Source organism: Globicephala melas, chromosome 9, assembly GCF_963455315.2.
Source record: "Globicephala melas chromosome 9, mGloMel1.2, whole genome shotgun sequence".
Lineage (NCBI taxonomy): Eukaryota > Metazoa > Chordata > Mammalia > Artiodactyla > Delphinidae > Globicephala > Globicephala melas.
The window spans coordinates 45329126-45351525 of NC_083322.1; the positions used below are offsets into that span (position 1 = coordinate 45329126).

The 22400-nt window shown below is 54.3% G+C and overlaps 1 protein-coding gene across 11 annotated transcripts in view; it reads left to right on the forward strand.

The window, feature by feature from the left end:
• The window catches only part of CRHR2 (corticotropin releasing hormone receptor 2), a 44707-nt gene that overhangs the window by 7240 nt on the left and 15067 nt on the right, over positions 1-22400 (forward strand). For 8 of the 11 annotated variants that reach the window (XM_030857462.2, XM_060305462.1, XM_060305463.1 and 5 more), the window contains exons 2-3: positions 2318-2411; positions 9065-9190. In XM_030857462.2, the coding sequence (XP_030713322.1) occupies positions 2318-2411; positions 9065-9190 (220 nt within the window). Of the gene's footprint in view, positions 1-2317; positions 2412-8439; positions 8904-9064; positions 9191-22400 lie in introns of those variants that run through there. The other 3 variants (XM_060305464.1, XM_060305461.1, XM_030857463.2) reach the window with 3 other exon arrangements.

A 22400-nucleotide genomic window follows, 5' to 3' on the forward strand; every position in this document is an offset into this window, starting at 1 on the left:
GGAGCTTGCATCTAAGATGCAGAATCTGGTTGGTCAGAGTCCACCATCAACACCACATGCCTCTGCATTGAGCATTGCCTCTACCATGACTTCCAGAGGCTGGTGGCTCACTAGGAACTCAGCCCTCCCCACTGCCCCCAGAGAGAGCATACTAGCTGCTTCTCAAACGAAGAGAAGGGGGATGGGAACGGGGGTTGGGTTAGGCTTAGGGCCCACACTCTCCCCTGACCCAGCTGAGGGTGGGGCATCAGAACACTCCCAGGACCCAGAGTGTCCCCTCCGCAGCCCACCTCACCCCTGGCAGGTGGCTCTCTGGATAGCCAGGCCTTCATGATCCCAAGAGGCTGATGCTGGGGAGCTCCTGGCAGCCCTGGGATATGTGAACAGCAAGACCATGGCCCCCAGCGTCTGTCCTGCAGGCCAAGCGGCCAGAGCTCCCGGCTGATGGCTCAGGAAGCCCCTCACAGTAGCCAGACGCACACACACTACACGCACTGTACACATACTACTCTCACACCCCACACACCCCACACAGACATATACACACCCTGCACACATACGCCTTGCACACACACTAATCTCACACACAGCACCTCTGCTTCCCAGCGCTTCCTCCTGCCTCCAGCCCTGTGGAGACAGTTGGCAGAACCCAGGTGCAGTGAGTGCCTGTAAGTGGCGGCTGTGCCGTCCTCGGCTCTCCCACCTGACCGAGCGGGGTCATTAATTAGGGGCTCCAGGTCGGCGTGGTGAGGCTGGGCATGCAGCCTCCAGCCCCAGCACAGGAAATGGACTAAGACCGACGTGGGGAACGTGATGTTTGAGGGCTGTCAGGCTCTGGTCCTGGGGACATCCTGGGGCAAACTTCCACCCAGCTGCCAGGGTGGAAGTATCTGACAGGCAGGAGAAAGGGGAGGGGCTGCCCACTAGTGGGGCAGTGCCTTCCAGAATCCCAGGATCAGGAATATCGGTGTTGGGGGGACGTGCAAAAGTCATCTTGCGGGACTTCCCTGTCGGTGCAGTGGTTAAGACTGTGCTCCCAATGCAGGAGGCGGGGGTTCGATCCCTGGTCAGGGAACTAGATCCCACATGCATGCTGCAACTAAGTAAGCCTGCCTGTCGCAACTAAGACCTGGTGCAACCAAATAAATTTTAAAAAAAATGTCATCTTGCATACACATGTGCAAGTGCACATGTGCGCACTCAACTGGCCACAAGGTAAGAGAAGTGGTGGTCTTGGAAAGAATGGGAGACAAGGGTTAGAATTTTAGAGGGCATTGCTTTTGTTCAGTTTCACACCATGCACTTCCCAGCCTCTCTGCCTTTGAACGTGTTTTGCTCTGTATCTAGGATGCCTTTCCTGGCCCCACCCTTGTCAGCTGGGCAAACTCCTACTCAACCTTCAAAGCCCACATCAGCATGACCCCCTCTGTGACGCTACCTTATCCCTTCTCAGCAAATTGTAACAAGTTGATTACCCATCCATCTTTTCCTCCAGAAGATGGTCCCCTGAAGGGCAGAGATAACCACATCTACTTTGTCCCTCTACATCCAGCATTCCCTCATGATTTTTTCAGGAGATGGGATCCGAGATGGTTTCTGTCTTTTGGATGGAATTGCCGTTGTTGCAACAATCACGTTTGTTCCCTGGCAGGTGCTCACATTGGCACAGTGGTTCCTCCCTTTTCCCCTACTCATCCGTCTGGTTGCCCCCAAAGTGCCACCTCTTCCAGGAAGCCTCCCTCCCCTGTCTTCCCAAGTCCAAGTTAGGAGTCCCATGTGTTAACGTTTGTAACTACCTGTTTACTTGTGTGACAGGGAAACAAAGTCAAATCATCCACTCTTCTCCCCTCTTTTCTGCACCTTCCAAGTCTAGGGGATCCCTACCTGGCCTGGGACTACCCTGAGGACACCATGTCCCCCAGCCAGGGCCTGACACACAGTAGACACAGTACAAATGTTTGCTGGGGAAACGAAGGGCTGGCGGACACCCCCACCCCAGCTTTGCTGACAGAAGGACACAGGGCACATCCCATCCGGAAGAAGAGACCTTTGGGGGCCAAGGGATGGACAGAGCATTAGTCTTCCCTTGGGAGCCAAGATGCACTAGACCACTTCTAAGGCCTTTTCAGGGTTCCAGGTCTGGCCAGGCTGTTGTTCTGCTGTGTGGCCTTGGGCATTTCCCTCCTCTGTTTTCTCCTCCGTACAGCAGAGGGGTAAGGGATGAGTGACAGGACGAGGCGGGGTGGGGTGGGGGACAGGCAGACATGTGCTGCCACTGTCTAGCCGGGGCCTGACCCTCATTTCTCCTGTCCTCTAGGCGGCCGGGCCCAGCCAGGCACCCAGAGACCAGCCCGTGTGGATGCTACTGGAACAGTACTGCCACGCAATCATGACCCTCACCAACCTCTCAGGTATGCCAGCCCCTGCCACCACCGGCAGCAGACCCCAGAAGCTGGGGGTGGGCCCAGGGCCTGGGGGAGAAGCGGGCTCTCCCGGGCCAGCCCCAGCTCAGCAGGTGGGGAAGGGTGACTGGCTTCCAGGCCCGGGCCTCGTGTCTGTCCTTGGGCAGCCCCTTCCCCACTGGGGCTCAGGTCCTTCACCGATGATGAAGAACTTGGCTGGGAGTCGTCCTCTAGCTCCCGGCTCCCTGCGTCTACACCCAAGGAAGCTGGCTGGCCTGGCATTCAGGTGCCCAAGGAGGGGGCACCTTGCTGCTCTCAAACTCCGGCCAGACCGGCAGAAGGTGTAAAACACATTCTCCCGTTGCCGTGGCTACAGGTGTTACTTCCTGGTAAGAACCTGTGAAGTAGCAGCTGGGACCCTGGGTTCTGACCCCTTAGAGTTTCCTGGCGGCTGATTCAGAGTCAGGGTTAGCCACTGCAGAGCTAACTCAGAAGAGCCCCGGGCCTTAACGGGCTCTGGAAAGATGTTCCCAAGGCCCCGCCCAGTGTCCTGGCCTTCTCAGGGCTGCACCCACAGAAGCAGCAAGGAAGGAGGGCTGTGGGTGCCCTTGGGATCTGGAGCTACTGCCGGAACACAAGGAGACAAGGGTGCTGGCCAGAACTGGGACCCAGCACCAAACGCAGCCCGAGTCACGCATAAAGAGGAAAACCTTGTTGTCTGCCCTCCTTAACAGTGGAGTGGTCGAGAGCTCAGGTGTTAGGGTTAGACAGACCCAAGTCTGGATCCTAGCTCTTCCACCTAACAACTTTGTGACCCTGGACGAGTCAGCCAACCCATCTGTATTAATTTGCTTGGGCTGCTATAAAATACCACAGACTGGGTAGCTTAAACAACAGAAATTTATTTTCTCATGATTCTGGACCTTAGAAGTCCCAGACCAAGGTGTCAGCAGAGTTGGTTCCTTCTGAGGCTTCTCTCCTTGGCTGGTAGATGGCCATCTTCTCCCTGTGTCTTCACATGGTCTTCCCTCTGTGTGCGTCTGTGTCCTATTCTCCTTTTTTTACAAGGACCCTGGTCACATTGGATTAGGGCCCACCCTAATGACCTCATTTTAAAGCAATGACCTCTTTAAAGAACCTATCTCCAAATACAGTCAAATTCTGATGTATTAAGGATTGGGGCTTCAACATATGGATTTGGGGGACACTATTCAGCCTATAACATCTGAGCCTCAGTTTCCTCATCTGTTAAAAAGTGGTCAAAGTCGACCTCAGAGGCTTACTGTGAAGGTTGAAAGAGAGACCGTGGTTACACCAGCATGCCAAGCAGCCATCGGGCAAAAAACGGAGGCCCCCCCATTTCAGGAGAGCTCCCACCCTCCCCTCGCCAGAGCTCTTTGCTCTCAGAGGCAACACCTGTTTATCAGCAAATCCACCACCTTCTCCCTGCCCTCCCTCTTTGCCCCGTGTGTGGCATGGACCCTCGCCTTCCCCGTGACCCCTGGCAGGTGATACGCGTCCTCCCCACCTCTGAGCCTAGCGGAGAGAAGTCCCAGCCTCTCCAAAGACGAGCTCTGCCCGGCTTGACTTGTAATATCATCCGTCTGTTTATAAGTGGAATACGTATTACGTATATTTAATTCGGAAAAAAATATTTTTAAAAACCAAAGAAGACGATAAGTACTCATTATCCCACAACCCAGGAATTTTTTATAATGTTTACATCTGCCAGAAGTGTATCAAACCATAGAGCCTCATGTTTTTTCTTTTTTTCCACAAAACTGGAATGATCCTGTGTCTGCAGTTTTGTAACCTGCTTCTTCCTGTTGTAATTCAGAGTGAACATCTCCCTGTGTCATTAATTATTCATCCACCACATTGCTGTGGTGCTGCCTAGCACCGTGGGGACGCGTCACCCATTAACCATGCCCCTGCGGTGGGACATGCAGGCTGTTAGGATGCCCTCGGACTCAGGGAATAGGTTCTCAGGTCCCCACATGGTAGAGATGTCCTTTTAGGTGTCCACTGATTGAGAAAATGCATATTGACTGACGAAGTTCAGAAACAAGTAGAAACAACCTATTGTTTAGACATACATTCATGCGATAAAACTGAAAAAACTAAGAGCAAAGGAATGATAAACACAACATTCAAAAGAATGTTCCCTCTGAGGGAGGAGTATATAGATCAATTTGTAAGTGATTGGTAATGATCTAGTTTTGGACTGGGCAACAGATTCCTTATATGTGCTACTACATACAAACTTCCATAAAAGAAAAGACTAAAATAAAATAAAGTTGGGCCGTATATGGGCTAATGATGACAAGAGGTCATGAATCAAAGACTCGGATCAATTAAAATGCATGCCCCTGAGGTCCAAATAAAGGAAAAACGCATAATCCCAAGAGACTTAAGGCAGGCTTTAAGCGGATTATTTCTGTTTTATTCATCACAGAGGAATCTAATAGAGCATATACTGTAAGTTGTAAGGCATATTATTTTTTCAGTCCATAGGCCATGTAAGGATCCAGATGGAATCAAGGATTCCTTGAAATAACTCCCTAATCCAACACACACACACACACACACACACACACACACACACACACACACACACACACACACGGCTGGTCAAATGGGAAGAGAACCTTGGTCTGGGAGGCAGGGCTGCTGCCAGGGCATTTGTTCTTTCCGTGGTGACTCACTGAGCACAGGCCTGGAGCATTCTGATGGGTGCTAGGGACTGCTTAGTGAACATGACCAGCCCTGCCCTCTGGGAGTCACAGTAGAAAAGCCAACAACCTTGATGTGACATCGACCAGCACCCGGCAGATGGAGGCACGGAGAAGGGCCACCCACCCCAGACAAGACAAAGGAGGTGAGGGCTAAGCTGAACGTTAGAAGGGTGAATGGGAGTCGGCTCGGCTAACTGGAGCACAGCGGTAAGGGCAGGGCACGTGCGAAGGTACGGAGGGAGAGAATGTCCCCAGGGAACGGCGAGTTGTTCCAAAGTGCATCTCAAGTTGAGAGGAGCGAGAGGATGGGGAATAGACGATCGTGAAGAATGTTGTTTGCAGTGCTAGAGAGCTGGGCTCTGTCCCGAGGGCAATGGGGATCTGCTCTTGTGAGAAGTCACACGGTCTTAGAGAAATCACTTCCTCCCCCCGTGAAGGAGACAAGGAGCCCAGTCTGCTGTGGAGATGAGGACGGCCTGGGATCCGGTGGAGAGGAAGTTCCTTTTCCTCCTCTGGGCCTCCCTTTGGCCATCTGTAAATGACAGTGTAGGGTTGGACGGTTGCCAGGGGCCTGAAGCCCGATCCCAGGGCTCAAACTGAAGACACCAGGCCATCGCCCCTGTGCCAGCGTGGAGTGGGGTAGGGTGGGGAAGGAGTATCTGGCCTGGCCGGGGGCACTGTCCCCAGTGTTGCAGGGCAAGAGAGGGGCACCTTCTGGCCTCTCCCAAGCCTCCGTGTCCTCAGCAGTCCCACCGTAACTGCAGTGAACCCCACAACCTGTCCCAGCCCTGTGTACTCCCAGTTGATGTTTGATGGGTGGTGGGATGAGTGAGAGAACGTGTGTGTGCTGTGCAGACACGCGACCATGCGAGACACCGTGTGTTTTTCCATTGTGCTGTGCACGCCTGTCTGGTGTTAGGCTGTGCGCTGGAGGACCATCCACTGCCACTGCAGCTGACATCAGAGGTGGGCTAGAGGCACCTGACCCACCCCCGCTCTGCTCATGACACCCAGGTATCTTCCCCAGCACCTGTCACACTTCCCTGAACTTATTTGCAACCTGTCCCACCAGACTGGGGGCACACAGACGGTCCCAAATACCACTGCCCCAATGCCTGGCCTAGGAGCTCACCTCCATCACAGGGACCTCCCACCCACCTCTGCTTCCTTGGCTAGCAAAAAGTCCCAGACTTTATTAATTGTAGTTGAATTTAATCTAAGTGAGGAAAGTTTTTGCTCATTACAATATCTTCCTCGTTTACCTATTTGCAGACACTAAACTGAGCTATAAAATCAATTTGTTCCAAAGCCGCTCCTTTTTTCATTTTTCTCTCTGTCGCATCAAGGATAACAGACAGTCATACCTATGATAATAAACTCCATGACGAAATGGCCCTGCGTCCTGGAAACCAGGGAACCCCAGGTCTGTGGGCCTGTGCTCAGGCCCTGACTGTCGCGTCAAGATGCAGAATGAACTTTGCCTCTGCCCCTGAAATGGTCACTTCCCAGAGGAACCTATATCACATGTGCTGTCCCAGTTAAGAGCAGTCCAGGTCTCCCAGGCCAAGCTTCCATTCTTCATGTGAGACGATAAGTCCTTGGCCTATGGTCACGGGGCACTCACCACCCCATGAGATAGCTGCTTTTCCTGTGCTGTGGCTCTGGTGATGAACAGGTTAATAGCTTAGCTTGATCTCTCCTTTTCCCCCTGGGCTGGGATCAGTGTGTGGAGAGCCTCCTTTGTGCATGAATGAGACTAATTCCCAAAGAAGAAATGGGCTGATCCTGCCAGCCACACTCTAGCCTATGTGTGACCCTGTGGGGCAGGGCTCAGTCTGGGACCAGGGCCGAATCTCAGCCTGGGACTGGCAACAGGACTCTGCCTAGGGTTGGAGCTGGGACTCAACTGATCCTCACCTGCTCCTGGCACTAGTTATTAGGGACCTCTGCCTCTGCAGCTGCCCGAGCTGAGCCAAGGGCTCTGTCCATTCAAAAAGCAGAAGACAGACCTGGCTGGCTGGTCTGCACCTTGTACCTGACAATCAGCTGGCGGTGGAGAGATTATTGTGCTCAGCCCTGGTCTCAGTGCTCTCTGACTCTGCCTGGGCAGTGACAGCAGCATTCATATGGAGGCTGGTGACATTGGAGCACACAAAGGCAGCCCAGCCTGCCTCTTCTCCTCTCCCTGCTCAGGGCATAATGCTGGCTCAGGGTGGTCTCAGTCTTCTCTGGCAGCTTTGTTCCCAGTGGAGGATGGCAAGAAGGGATAGGTCTAGCTCCCCTGGGGCTTCCAGCCCAGCTGGGACTGGGTCCCAGCTCTCCCTGCCCTCTGAAGATAGAAACACATACACACACACATGTGCACACACATGTACATCTTCCTTTTGTACATCTGCCTTTGCATCTCATAACTCAGAACCAGAGATTGTCAGGGCTGGGAGCGGCCTCTAAGAACATTTCACTGATGGAGAAACTGCCCCAGAAGAGAGGGTGAGAATTGGGGTAAAATGCGTAGAGAGTAGAGGCAGTAAAGACTGAGTTGGGGCCCTGTCTCTTGAGCCCAGATCCCCCCAGTCAGCAGGCACGAGCAGTGGGCCTGCCCTAGGCACTCAGCGGAACCACAGGGAATTATGGAGCAGGCAGTCCTGAGGGGCCAGTATGGAACCAGTTTCAGGCAGCCCTGCCCAAGCCAAGAGGAAGAGAGGGTCTCACTTCTCACTTTATTCCCTCTGAAACCCAGGACGGTAAGACCCGGGTGTGTGAAATTCTCCAGAGAATTTCAGCCAGATTCTCCCCTGGACTTTTCCATGTCCTTAAATGACAACACCACCCCCGCCCCCAGTCACCCAAGCGGGAGACCTGGCATTATCGCTGCCTCCTGGCTCCTGTTGGAAGCCACCCACCCACTCTTCTCTCCAGTTCCTCCTCACCAGGGCTGGCACTCCCCGAAGTCCCTCTCTATCCCGGCCCCCACGGCTTGGTCCGGGTCTGCACCCATTCAGGCCATTTGATCTCACTAGACTCTTCGGTGGCTCCCTTGCTTCCTTCGAAGCCCCTCCAATCCACTTCCTTCCCAGAGGCTACGGGGACTTTTCTAGAGCGCACATCTGCACGTGGACTCGCCACTCCCCCTGTCGCCCCCTCCAGTGTCCTCGCTCAAGGAGGAGAAAGGCGGCGAGCCAGCCGATTCTGGCTCCTCGGGCGGGCGGGCGCGCGCGCTTTGCTGCGCCATGCAACCCCTGGGCCTCGATCCTCGGACGGGTCATTCCGCTCACCAGGCCCACACTCTCCGTTCCCGCCACCCTCCCCCGGACCTTGCCGGGGCCTGAGAAGGCGGACCCAGGGCAGGGCTGGTGGGCCGGGGGCGGGAGCCTGGGCCAGGGCGTGAGGAGCCGCCTGGCCCCGCCCCCTGGTGCCGCCATTGGCCGCGACCTAGCGGGTGGACCGGCAGCGCCGTGCGCTTTGCAGCTCCTCTCAGCCAAGGTCCCGACTTGGCAGCTCCGGGCGATCCGGCGCAGCGTCCGGAGGCTGTCCGGAAGGTCGGGCTGGGCGAGCAGGGACAGGACCCTGCGCTCTCTCGGCCGCTCAGTCTCGAACCCAGCCCCTGGCAGCCACGCCGGACGCGCACTCACACTCCCTCTCGGCGCGCGGCTCCGGGGCGCGATGGACGCGGCACTGCTCCACAGCCTGCTGGAGGCCAACTGCAGCCTGGAGCTGGCAGAAGAGCTGCTCTTGGACGGCTGGGGGCTGCCCCTGGACCCCGAGGGTAGGCGGGAGGCGAGCGGACAGAGGCGGCGCGGGCTCCTTCCCTGGCGCGCTGGGTGCGCCCAGGGCCCCGCGCTCCGAGCGCCTCGCGCCCTACATCTTGCGGCGCCCCGCGCCCCCAGCAACCCCTCTGAGCCCTGCTCTGCTCTCTCCCGTCGTCAGGTCCCTACTCCTACTGCAACACGACCTTGGACCAGATCGGGACGTGTTGGCCCCGGAGCGCGGCCGGAGCTCTGGTGGAGAGGCAGTGCCCCGAGTACTTCAACGGCGTCAAGTACAACACGACCCGTGAGTGTACCCCGGACCCTCCGCCGCGGGTTCAGCACCCGCCTCCCAGGAGGGCGGTTTAGGGGGTAGCGAGGGCTCCGGACCCAGCGTCGAAGACCTGAGGGCGGTGGCACCGTCCTACGGCCGGCGTTAAAGACATAATACTGTGGGCGCTCCCTCTGCCCCTACCTCACCGTTAGCTTCAGACCTCAGTAAGGCAGTGATTTGCCCACGATTTCCGTGCTCCAATGCGCAGAGAGCCCAGAAAGGGGAGAAGGAAACACTTCTTTCCTTTTGAGGACGAACCTCTCTCCCACATTATATACTCTTGGTGCCTGAAGTTTCTCCATTAGGGCGTCTCTGTGTTTAGCCAATTTCCGCCCCCCATCTCCCCGGGGAGGTGGGAAGGGGTGGGGCGCATAGACTAAGTTCCCAACCCCCAGGGTGAGTGCCACGATCAGACTCTACTGTGGGAGAGGAGGAGAGCAGGAGGCAGGAAAAATGGGGTGAGGCTTGTGTTGGGGGGCATGCAAAGCGTAGCCGTTTCTGGGCCGGAGTGTGGGGTGTAGCCTCTTCCCTACCCGGATGTCCCCGGACTGGCCCTCTGGGCTGTGAGTCCGGGGCGGTGGTCAGCATTACTCCTGCTACCCAGGTAACGCATGGTGTCTGAATCAAGACCGCCCACCCCCACTCCCTGGGAGAACAGCCTGTGCTCTCCTTCCTCCTGGCCAATCACCGGCTGGCTTGACACTCTGGGGAGGACGGCAGCAGAGGCTACAGGAGTCACACAGCATCCAGGTGGGGTTGTTCCGGTTGGGCTCTGGGAGGGGAGGGGGTGCCTGAGTCTATGCCCTGTGGAAGGTCTGATGGGAGCCAAGTGGGAGTGTCTTGTGAGGCTGTGGAATGCAGCATCACTAGCCCACCCTGAACAGCCACTCACATTTCTAGCCCCGCCCCACCAGCAAAGAGCCTTCTGAGACACTGGGCAAGAGTGGAGGGCATCTGCTTGTCTGAAGCCCCTTATCCTGGAAGCATCATAGCAACCTGTCTCTGAATGTGTGTCTGAATAGTGGCACAACTCCCCTGTCGCCTCACTCGCACGCGTGCGCGCACACACACACACATGCCTGTCCAAACTCAGGCCTTCACCCTGAGAGATGGTTAGAGGGCTAGACCGTAGCATCTGCATCTGAGGCTGAGTGGCATTCCCCTGTCTGCACCAGCGGAGGGCTCTCGTGTCCCAGAGAACAGCTGTGCTTGGAGGAGTCCAATGGCAGTGTGCTCCTAACGGAAGGGAGTGAGAGAGGTAGTGGGGCTGCTGAGGAAGATTTCTGCGTCATCTGACCACGCTTCCTATCCATGATTAAAACAAACCTCCCTGGGAGGAGGTGATGTCCCTGACCCAGGAGATGTGCAAGCAGAAGGAATGGCTTCCACGCTCCTTCCCAGTCCTGAGATTATAAAACTGTATTTTTAGGATCTTGTGAGCCGTGTGGGGTGGGGCAGTGGAGATCCGGGGCCCTGACTCAGTCTAAACCCAGAGACCAAGCGCTAAGTGAGGTGATGCGGCCCCTCTACCCCACGGCCTGTGGACCTGAGGCAGCTCTGCTCTGGTTCCTACAGCCTGAGCTGTCCCCTCTCCCCTCAGCCAGCCTGGAGCCCCCGAGGACAGGGCCTGGATCTCTTCTCCATTGCCAAGCTGAGCATAGTATTCAAACAGTTTATTAAACAGCTACTATGTGCCAGCCACTGCCCTGGCGTTGAGGCCCCCACTCACAATTGCAACAGACAAAAGGGATACAGAGTGATAAATGCCCTGATTGGGGAGTGCAAGGGGGCTATGGGACGAGGAGGGAGAGGGGAGGGGAGACGAGAAGACTTCCCAAAGGAGGTGCCGCAGCACGTACCAGACCACTCACATCACGTCAAATGAGAAGCTGAAAAAAAGGTCAGGGTGCCACGGAGGTTGGCAAACGTAGTGCCAATTAGCCTCTGGTACTAATGAACAATTTTCTTCATTTGGACCAAAGTGCTGACTGCTGGCAAATGGGAGAAGCGTGTGGGGCAGAAGCAGCATTGCCATTAACCAGTGTGGCGGCTGAAGTGGGAAGAGCCAAGGTCGCTAATGGCAATGGCAATGGGGTGATTGATTTCTCTCTTCCCCTGCCTCCTAGCCACCGCTTCCTCCTGCTCTGTTTGCCTTTTCAGTGGGATCTTTCCTGGAGAAAGAAGGACACGGGGAGGGGAAAAGCTCCTATGAGAAGCCTGGGGGAAGAGGAGGAAGGGTCCCGGCTCCTCTTCCTACCCAATTTTGTTATGCTAGAGCCAGACCCCCGCTGAAGCCTCATGTTTTAGAGAGCGGGCATTGCCTGCATGGGACAGAAGCTTAGGCAACAGTCCTCGTGTACTTTCGTCCACTCAGCTGAGCACAGAGAATCGGCCACAAAGCTACCAAGTGTGGATCATGGTCCAGGTGCCAGCTACCACTGAGAGAGCTTTGCATACATAATCCCATCATCCCCACCTCCCTAAGGCCTCCTGAGATATGTACTGCTCTTATGCCCATATTGCAGATGAGAAAACTGAGGCTCAGAGACATGAAGTCAGTTTTTTCAAGGTTATAATCAGCTCCCTCAGCCGTCACTCTTTTTTTTTCTGGCGGTACGCGGGCCTCTCCCGTTGCGGAGCACGGGCTCTGGACGCACAGGCTCAGCGGCCATGGCTCACGGGCCCAGCCGCTCCGCGGCATGTGGGATCTTCCCGGACCGGGGCACGAACCTGTGTCCCCTGCATCGGCAGGCGGACTCCCAACCACTGCGTCACCAGGGAAGCCCTCAGGCATCACTCTTAACCACTGGGCAGCACTGCATCCGTGAGAGACAGTTTGCGAGAAGAGCTTAGAAGGACAGGAAAAGACTCATGCCTTCACCCTGGAGGATCAGGGAGGTTTTAGCCTCTGAACTGGACTTCTGGGGACAGGTGGGATTTTAGTAGGTGAAAGTATAGTAAATTTAGGGGAAGAGATGGGGACCGTGCTTTGTGCCTCGGGACTGGCCAGTGTTACATGGAGCACAGGTAGTAGGAGAAAGAAGCAGATGAGACCAGATGGCTGGATGCTGGTCAGATGACTCACAGTATTGCAGAGGACTTCACCTTTGGTGCAGGAGGGAGCCTAGGGGAGCTTGTGAGCAGAGGAGCTCAGCTTTGGGACACAGAGCCTCTGGTGGCAAAAGGAGGGGTTAGGAGACTACTGTAACTGACCCAGGTCAAGTGGAGGCTGCGAGAGCAGAAGAGGGCAAGGATGCGTTTGTAACTGACAAGACTGGCATGAGACAGGGAAGAGGGAGAATTCAGGGACCACACTAGGAAAATGCTGAGTACAGTAGAGGATATGTGGTCTGAGGGGCTGGAGGAACGTCTGAGTGAAGATATGGAGAACGCAATTGGCTGGTTGAGGAAGCCCAGGCTAGTGCCTTGGTCTGGAGACAAGGTATTCAGGAGTTTTTGTGTGGTTAGCTAACAGCTACAGGTAGCAAGTGTGGGAGACTTGGTCAGAGCCTTGTTATTCTTACCCAGAGACTGTTTCCAGATTCAGCAATGGCCAAGGGAAGGGAAGGGACTTGTTCAAGGCCACCCATGCTCGTCCATGGCAGGACCCAGTTAAGTGCCCACGTGTCCGAGTCCCCTCCAGTGTTTTCCCCCACCTGGTGCAGGTTCTGTGTGTCTGTACTGTCTTTGACCTGTGTTAACTCATTAATCTTTACACACACCCAATAACAGACATAGTATTATCCTCATATTACACATGGGGAAACTGAGGCACAGAGAAGTTAAGCGACTTTCCCAAAGTCACACAGCTTATAACAGAACAAGGATTCTAACTAAGGCTCTGCTGCCTCTGAGAAAGCAAATATGATGGGTTAAACAGAGAAGGAATTTGTTCAAAGGCTATTGGGGAGCTTACAGAATTACTGGATGGAATGGAGAACCAGAACCAGAAATGGGGTCCCCAGCCAAGAACTCAGGGCAGAGCTGGCCCAGTGAGGGAACCCCTACTCTCGCTGAGTGGGCCCTGACAACGCCACAAGCCCTGGCCACCAGATGGGCCATGCCCCTGCTGTCATCACTGCCTTGGGTTTTTAAGCTTCCTGCAATGGTCCCCAGGAAACACTCTGCCCATCTCCATTTTGTGGGCCCCCAGCTCACTGATTTCCTCGGGGCCAGTGCATCTGTTGAGGCGGGGGGAGTGTGGAGCTTTGGGTCCCACACTCCAGCTCTGGCTACAAGGGAGCCTAGAAGATGAGGGCCTGGCATTTCAGCCCTGTGGCAGGAGGTGTTCTCTGCCTCTCCCAGGTTTCCCCGAAGCCCATATGGGAATCAGGTTCAAATTCTGGGCCACCCAAAACTATCATAATGTCCATACACAGTAGAACCTGGGGCAAGTCCCACCCCCTTCCTGGGCCTCAGTCTCCCTGTCTGTAGGGAGAAGGGAAGTGGATTAGCCCAGCAGTGGTCTGGCCAGAGGTGGGCACTGTATTCCATTTTCCTCCCACCTCTCACCTGTATTCCATTCCTGTGCCCATCTCTGTGTACGTGTCTCTCTCTGTGTTGTTCTCTTTGTCTCCATGGCTCTATCTCTGTTTCTATTTCTATGTGTGGTTCTATCTCTGTCTCTGGGTGTATTTTCTCTCTGTCTCTTTTTGTGTGTATGTCTCTGTGTATTTCTCAGTCTCTATCTTGTTTTCTATGTGATTCTCTTTCCCTCCCTCCCTCCCTCCATCTTCCTTCTTCAGCTCCCTTCCTCCCTCTCTCTCTCTCTCCTTCCTCTACCCCTCTCTCCATCCCCCCTCCCTCCCTCCCTTCTCCCCAAATCCTCTATCTCTCCCTCCTCCCATCCCTCGTTCTATCTGCCCCACTTAGGCACCTCCCCTTGCCTGTCCCTGTGGGCCTCGTGTCTGCAAAGGAGGGTCCCGCAGCCTCGTGGACAGGGTCATTTTCCTCCTGCGGAATCACCAAGCCCAGCCCGGCTCAGCCTCGGCTCCTTGACCTCAGGCTCGCACCATGTCCTGCTGAGAATGGCAGGCCCATCTATACTGAGACATCTGCCAGGACGGGGGAAGAGATGCCTCACCTAACCCAACCCTATGGGGAGGACTGGGGGGTCTCCACTTCCCAGAACCCCAGTCTAGAGACATTCTGAAGCCCTAGTTGGGTTAAAATGGAAACACATAAACTAGGTGGTCTCCAGCCACGGGGGTCTTCCCACTGGGTCTACCTGCTTATGCTCAGGAGCCAGGGGTGATGAGAAAGGCTGAGCCCTGTCCTCACAGAGCCCCAGGCTGCTTAAAGACCAAGCTTACACAAATCAGCCATCAGGCATTGGAAAGATGGGTTTGGTGGGCACTAGAGCATTCCTGGAAGGCTTCCTGGAGGGGGTGGGAGTGGTTCTTGAAGGTCTTGAAGCAGTGGGGACATTACATTTGTTGAGGACAGGCCTGGCCCTGGGGTGAAGCCTCAGGGAGGGTCCCAGGTAGATGGGCCCCTGGGTTGAGGAATAGAAGCTGTGACTCCAGGAACTCAGGTCTGCATTCCCAGTCCCCAGTGAGACCCAACCACACCCTGACCCCTGAAGCCCAAGGGTCAGCAGTTACCCTGTGTGTGAGAACTGTCCCCTGCTGGGAGAGAGGGAAAGTGGGACAGGCATGACCATCACTGAGGGTCTGGCTGAGGAAAGGAGGAGGAAAGAGAGAGCAGAAAGGATGCCCCTCTGGCCATCCAGACACCTGAGAACTTCCCAGCTGTGAGGCCTTCTGTGCTGAGTTCAGCCCTCCCCGCCCCTGCTGCTTAAGGCTGGGATATGACTGGACCGGAGAGGAAAAGACACTTGCCCAGGGTCCCACAGAAAGCCAGCACCCTGAATAGCCTCAGCAGGCTCTGGGGGCTCTCAGCCCACGCTCTAGCATTTTCCACCTCTGCATGCATGGGGCCCAGACAGCTGAGAAGTGTAACAGCGGAGTCTCAGCTGTCCCTCTGCTTAAGGACCCTTCATCTCAGGGAAGACCAAAGATGCAGCCACCCGCCCCTTCCCCAGGAATCCTCCACTTAATGTCCCATTCCCTGTCCAGGTTCACCTTTTATTGGGTTTGTGGGTATGTTGCCTTTTCTCCACTAGAAACAAGCTCTTCAAAGAGGCATAAGACCTGACCCAGCCTTCCAGAGGCTCCTGTGATAGAGAGAGAGAGATATTCTTAAAGAGAACTTTTTGCTATTTGCTCTTAAGTGAAATAGCACAGCCAAGGCTGTAGGAGTACATGGGAGGAAGTTGATTCCAAAAAACAGGGAGAAGCAAGTTGGGAAGACTTCATGGAGGAAGTGCTGGGGAGCAGGGCCTTGAAAAATTGGGCCAGTGATGTGTCAGGTGGAAGGGAGGGTGGGAACAGAGGTGGAGAGGGAATAGGGCTGGATCATGGAGGCCTTGAATGCCAGGGCGTGGGCCTCGGTTCTGCTAGCGTTAGAGTCCGAGCTGCTTGTCCGTAGCGTCATGATGCAGGACTGGAGTACTCTGGAAGGATGCCGCTTGATGTCCAGGATGTACCATCTAAATCTGAATCCAGATTGGCTGGGAACTTTGACTTTGCCCCTCCGCTCCCTCCTGCTATTGAGTCAGAGGCTGCAGCATCCTTCCCTGCCCACTCCCTCCACACCCTGGCAACCCCAGCAGGGTCTGGAACCCCCAGGGCAAATCGCCACCCCCAGTGACTCTCAGGACCCACCCTACAGGACCCCAAATGCAGTTCACCCACCTCAGACCAGGTGCTCCAGAGTCTGGCCAGAACTTCCTTTCACAGCTCCTGCAGGGGTGGGGCTGGAGGCGAGGAACAGCAGGAAGAACCCAGACTCAGCTTCAGGAGAGCTCACCGAGGTCCTGGCTGTGCCGCGATTCACTGAGTGCCGGGCAGCTCCACCCCATCTAAGTCTCAATTTCCTTATCTGTGTGAAGGACACAGAAAACATACTAACCTCATGGGGCCCCGTCACGATCCTAGGAGACGACGCTGCTTAGGGCTCCCCGTGCCCAGCTAGGCTCTTGGCAGCAAGGGGAGGAGAGCGAGGCCTAGGGTCTGGAAAGAGAAGTGTCTCCGGGATCAGGTCCTTGAGGGTCCCACTCGCACCGAGGATGGCTGTCCTGAGGTGGTGTGGCCTTCTGTTGTCCCTGAGAGGCACTAAACTGAGTGGTCTCTGGATGGTGTCTTGGGAGGGGGCGGTCTGTCTACACTAAGAGGGTCTGATCCCCAAAGGCCTCTGGAGAGAAGCAGCCCCTTGGCCCCCTAAGTCCCCAGACTTAGAACTCTGCCAGCCAGAGATGTGTTCACCGCCCGCCCCACTCGCCCACCCCCGTCACTTCACATAATCCTGCTTGTCTCACCTTTGGGCAGGCTCTTCTCCTCTTTGGGCCTCCGTTTCTCTGTACAGGGTGGGCGGTGTGCTGGGTGAGTTGTCGTGGCCCTTCCCTGACATCCTCCCCTCCGCGGCAGCCTGTGCCGCAGGCTTCCTTCTCTCCGCTTCCCTCCGCTGGTGGGTGTCATGGCGACGAGCTGCTAGGGATGCCTGGAAGGAGGGAGTCCTGCACAATAGGGGCTGGAGCAGGGGTAGGCACCTCCTTCCACTTGCCCCTTCCCTGGGGAGGCCAGTGATCTCACACAGTGAGCTGGATTCCACTCACACCTCTTCCCTTTTTATGGGCCCACTGTGGTCTCCATGAAGCTGCTTTGTGCCTCCCTGGCTCAGTTTCCCCACTGTCTGCTGTAAGTGTGGACATTTACCCCTGCCATACATACTCAAGGACGGAGGGGCATCATGGGTGAAAAGCCCTTCAGAAATAGAGAGCTGAGGGTTTGGGGAGGTCCAGAATGGACAAGGGGGTCTGGAGAGCAGCGTCCACACAATACTGAAGAGAGGGGAAAGAAATGCCCTTCTCTCATCCCAGATGTCATGAGCAGATGGCCCCGAGGAGGCCCTTCCCAACCTGATGACTGGGTTGGTGATAGCAGATTCCCGATCTCTCAACCCAGCAGGTTGGTCCTGAGCTTGGGTGAGCGTCACCAGCTGCCCCCACCTCTGCCCCACCAACGTGCGGTGATTAGATCAAGACGGGAATGTTCAGACTTAACTCAGGGAGATGCACATTGTTTGGGAAGCTCAGGGAGACCGTGCTATTGGCACCACGACTGTACCGTGTTTTCCCCAAATGGTCTCTTAACTGGAGGTGAAAAGCCCACAGTATCACTGCCTAGTCCAGGCAGTAGAGATTTTTCCCGCAAAAGAAAAGTGACCTAAGGTGTAGGTCCCAAGCCAGACAGGAAGGAGATAGCTAGGTCTGCAGTAGTCCAATTGCAGGAAAAGCAGTAAGGGGACCGAGGTGGCATATCTGGCCCTTCAGGCATTTTCTGCTCTGGGGGTCCAGACACTAAGTGGCTAGGACACTGCAGAGGTGCCACAACTGACTACATCTTCTGGAACACAGGGTAGCAGGGAGAGCCTCTCCCTTCCAGAAACACTGACTCCGGGATCTCCCATGAGAAAGTGTGTCCTGGGGGAGAGAGATCTATTTCTGCCTCTTCATTGCTGGTGACCATGGACATGTCTCCCTCTTTGGGCCTCTTTAGACCAAATGAAGGAGAAGTTGCCTCGCCCTCTTAAATTGCCAAGGAGATGCCTGCTGACTCAGTTCCCAATTTACTTTCTTGCCTGGAACCTGGAGGATGCTGACCACAGGTTTGCTATTTCAGATGGACACCCCTACCCAGCAAGGGTTGGACTTATAGTGTCCACCGTCTGGCAGCGGGGCTCAGAGTGTGCCATGAGTGTGCGACTCAAGGTGCTCCTGCACGTGCGACAGTTTTGCATTTGCCGTGCAGCTTGACAGAGCCTGGGCATCCAAGGTGACAGACTCTCCTCTTGGCCCACCCTGAGCCTCTCATTCTCATTTGGAGTTCCCCGGTAGCCTAGACAACAGCACCACCTCGGTCCATCCTGAGCCCCTGTGTGCGCGGCTCTGTGTAGCCCTGAAGAAAGGGCCAGAGGTGACCTAGGCCTTGCCACCCCTACTCCTTAGCTAGCTGGGAAGGCATGACCCCTTTACAGAAATCAATGAGAGAAAAATACCGACCCAGCATGAGCTAAGAGAAGTGAGCAGCTGACCCTCCTGGGGCTGGAGCAGTCGTGGAAGCACCTGGAGGTACTAGGACTGAAGCTGGGCATTGAAGAGGGTCATGGATTATCTTGACCTTCTTGGCCTGGGCCCAGGGCTATGGGCTGAATGGGCAGAGCGGGGAGGGGTAAGTCTTAGGCGCTCTCCAAGGTTCCCCACCTGCATTCATGGTGGGAAATGGGCAGTGGTAGCATTTTGCTGTCCGTGGTGCTGAAAATTTCAGTCCTGCACATGACCTCATCCCTTTGGTAAATATTGCTTCTGGCCCTTCCCATCACCCTGTCAGCACCCTCCCACCCTCACTTCTTGTCATCTTCTTTCCCGACAGCCAATGACGACATTGCTTCTCCACCATATTCCCACTCATCCCTATGCCCAGCCTGTCTCTGGCACTCTCTCCCTCATAACCACCCCAAAAAATGGGGTCCCTCATGGTCCCCATCTCCCATATATTGCCAGTTCGACTATCAGAGATAGAAGTGCTAACCTCGGGAGCGCTTAAAAGTGATGTATGGGTGTCTGGGGTTGTCACAGTGGCTTGAGGGCACTACTGGCAGTTAGCAGATTGAAAAGGAAGCCAGACAGGAAGGAGATAGCTAGGTCCACACAACGAATACTTGACCCACCTGAGATGCCAGTAGCATCACAGAGAAGCAGTTTACATTCCTTTTTATGAGTGGGGAAAGTGGGGCTGAGAGGGACGGGACTTAGCCAAGGTCACTTAATCAGCCAGAGACAAAATTACAGCTAGAATTTCGGCTTCCATCTTCTCCCAGCCAGGCTCCTGGACCTCTCAGGTGACTGCCCAAATCAGAAGCTCTTGTCAAAGTGTCAGCATCTGAAAGGGACAGAGCACATTGTAATGAGGGCTTTCAACAGGCCAGGGCACGCTGCAGGAGAGTGCAGGCTTCCCAGACCACAGAGCTCTGGAAGAGAAGACCTTGCCTGCATCACCCAGACCCTAATGCCCCTGGCAGACTACACTGCACACCATTGGCATCGATCTTCAGTGGAGGCACTTGTGTTGCTGTGGTAACAGGCACCCACCTCACTACATCCATCCCCACAATTCTGGCCTGACCATCTGCCCTCAGACTCTCCGTGCGCATCTTCCTGTGGGTCCCAGGGGGGACTCTTCCTGTCTTACTTTCTCCTGTCCAAGGCTGTGCCTGAGGGCGCAGTGTCCTCATTAGCCAGCTCCCCTGAAGTGCTGGGAACGTCTCTCTTCCAGTCCCCTGGTACCCAGTGTCTATAGCCAGAGCCTCATTCCCAGGCATGGCTGGGCCCCCAGAGGGAAGCTCCCTCCCACCACTACATCCCACATCTCAGACCCTGCCTTCCAGGGTTTCAACAGACCTGAGTCAATTTGATTCAGCCCACGTATACTCAATGGCTCACTCTTGAGGAGGGAACTGTTGACTCCAATATGGTTTCTTCCTACTTGTCTGTCCCCAGGGAGCTCAAGTTCAGTAGCAAAGAAAAGAAGGATCAATTCTAAAGAGATGAGACTCATAGTGAATTACGGCAAATGCTCTAAAAGAGATTTTTCTTTTTCAAAACTATGTTGTACGATAGTGGATTGTGAAGTAAATTTAGTGGGTTGTGACTAGTATTTGTATATAGAATAAATATAATTCATTAGAATGTAATAGAAAGAAAAATATGATAGCTGTGGTCAAGATAAATTTCACTTTGTGAAACTGGATTCAGTCATGTGAGCAGTGTGTGTGTGTGTGTACTGGACTGTGACATGAAATGGATATGTGGCTGTAGTTCAAGGGCAATAGAGTGTGAAGACCTATGTTTCAAGAGATGGGAAGACATAGAGGAGGTGTTTAGAGAAAAAGAAGAGATTACATAATACCTTGGGTGTTGGGGAAGCCTCCAGGAGGAGGTGGCATTAGTGCTGGGGGTTAAAAGGTAAGTAGGAGTTTGTAGGGATATGTGCATGCGTAAAGGGTGAGAGTGCGGAGGGTGTCTCAAGGGGTGGCTCGGTACGGAGCTCGGTGTGTGCCAGGCCTGCTGGTGTAAATGCCAGCTGCCACAGAGATGTGTCAGGAAAGTTCGGCTGGGGCCCGGGTCAAGGGCCTTGAATAGCACACCAAGAAAGTTGGACTTTATTCCCAAGAGCAATAAAAAGCTGCTGATGACTTTTATTCAGAAATCAGCATGATCACTCTGGCAGTGGGGGTAAAGGATAGAGAGTCGAGGGGGGCAAGAGATGAAGCCAGGAGGCAAGATAGGAGGGTGTTGTGCCAGTGCAAGGTGACTAGAGAGTGGGTGGAAGGGCGGGCAGGAGAGGGATGGACTCCGGAAAAAGAAAGAGGAGACAGAATCCACGGAGCTTGGTACCCCAGGGGCATTGATGTGAGGGACCAGAAAGGTCTCAGATGTGCAGCATCTCTATCCTGACCCCCTCCTTTCCGCAAGCCCGCCCCATGGTCAGTACTACCACAAGATATCATACTTGGGAGATGATTATTCTGAGGTCTTGTCCTCAGGGAGCCCCACACTGAGACACCAGACTCACCCACCTGAACAACTGAGGCCAGGTCATGAGCAAGGGCTGGAATGTGGGGCTCAGGCTGTCAGGACTGAGAGGGTTGGGGGTGTTGGGAGGCTCAGGAGAAAGAGGCTCGTGAGATGCAAGCAATCAAAGAGGCCTTCCTGGAGGAAGGAGCTTAGCACTGACTTCAGAAAAGCTAGATGACATCTAGGAACACATTCACAGAAGATAAATTTTTCTGCCCTTTGAACCATAGCCAGGATCAGGGTCTGTCTCACCTCACACAGGCCTGTTGAGAAAAACTCTAAATCCCCATTAGGGAGGGACTGTTCATTTTACAAAATCACCCACCCTACCAAAATGCCTTTACATTGGTCCCGTTGGTTTCACCCCATACTCTGTCCTTTAGGTCAGTAACATCACTGACCCTATGCATCAAATTCTCTTATCATACAACCTTTCTTTCTTTCTCTTAACATACAACCTGCAGTAAAACAATCCTGTAGAGGGAGAACACCCAAGTGGGGAATTGGGTGCCATGGTCAGGGGCTAGGAGCTAGTGTCCTCATATTGGGGTCAGAGTCGGTGTCAGACCAGCATTGGCCTGACTGACTCACACTTGGGCCAGGGACCTGCCCGAGGCAGGCCTCGCTGACAGGTGACAGGCCCAGGAGGCAGGAATAGGCCAGTAAAAATCCCGAATTTGAAAAATCTATAAGCTCAGAGCACCAAATTAAAAAACAATTAGGCTAATAGAATCTCCCCCATTGTTTCTGCTCTTCAGCAAGTGCTCCTTCGTAACTCCATTGCTTTTAACTCACTGTTAGCTCAGCGGAAGTGGATTTTTAAAGTAACTTAATTATTTCAGAACTCATTGCTTCCAAAAACAATCTAAGGTTTCCCCTTCAGCTCTGTGACTCTGTGCTCTGTGAGCTGCTTTTTTAAAATTAGCTTTATATTGTGATTCTAACGTAAGCCCAAAAGAAAAATCCACAAACAACTGCCCATTAGCTAGAGAGCAGAACGCTGGTACAAATTATCCCCAAACAATAGATCGTTTAGAATTTGTAAGTAAGCGGGGGAGGTAGGGTACATAAGACAGCGAAATGCAGAGCAGAGGCTGGCAGAGGGCTTTGGAGTTATCAGGTGTGAGGCATTTCTCTGGATGGAAGTGACGATGGGCTACCTGGAGAGCGTGCCTTAGGAGCTAGATCTTGACAGTCAAACTAGGATTTAAAGAAAATATGCACATTCCTTGAACTTCATACGTCTCCCTTCAATAAAACCCTTACTTCAGTACATCAGACACTGATGCTCTGAAATGTCTTTGCCCACATCACATTCCAACTTTAACACAGAGCCAGGTTCTCAAACATTTAGAGATCACATGGTGGTCTCCCAGGCAGCCGCAGCTCAAGGTCAGCAGCGCAGTCCTGTTTCCCCATATTGCTGTCATTCCGGTACCGCTACTCAGTAGCCTAGGGGTTAGGAACATAAACCCTGAAGTCAGACCT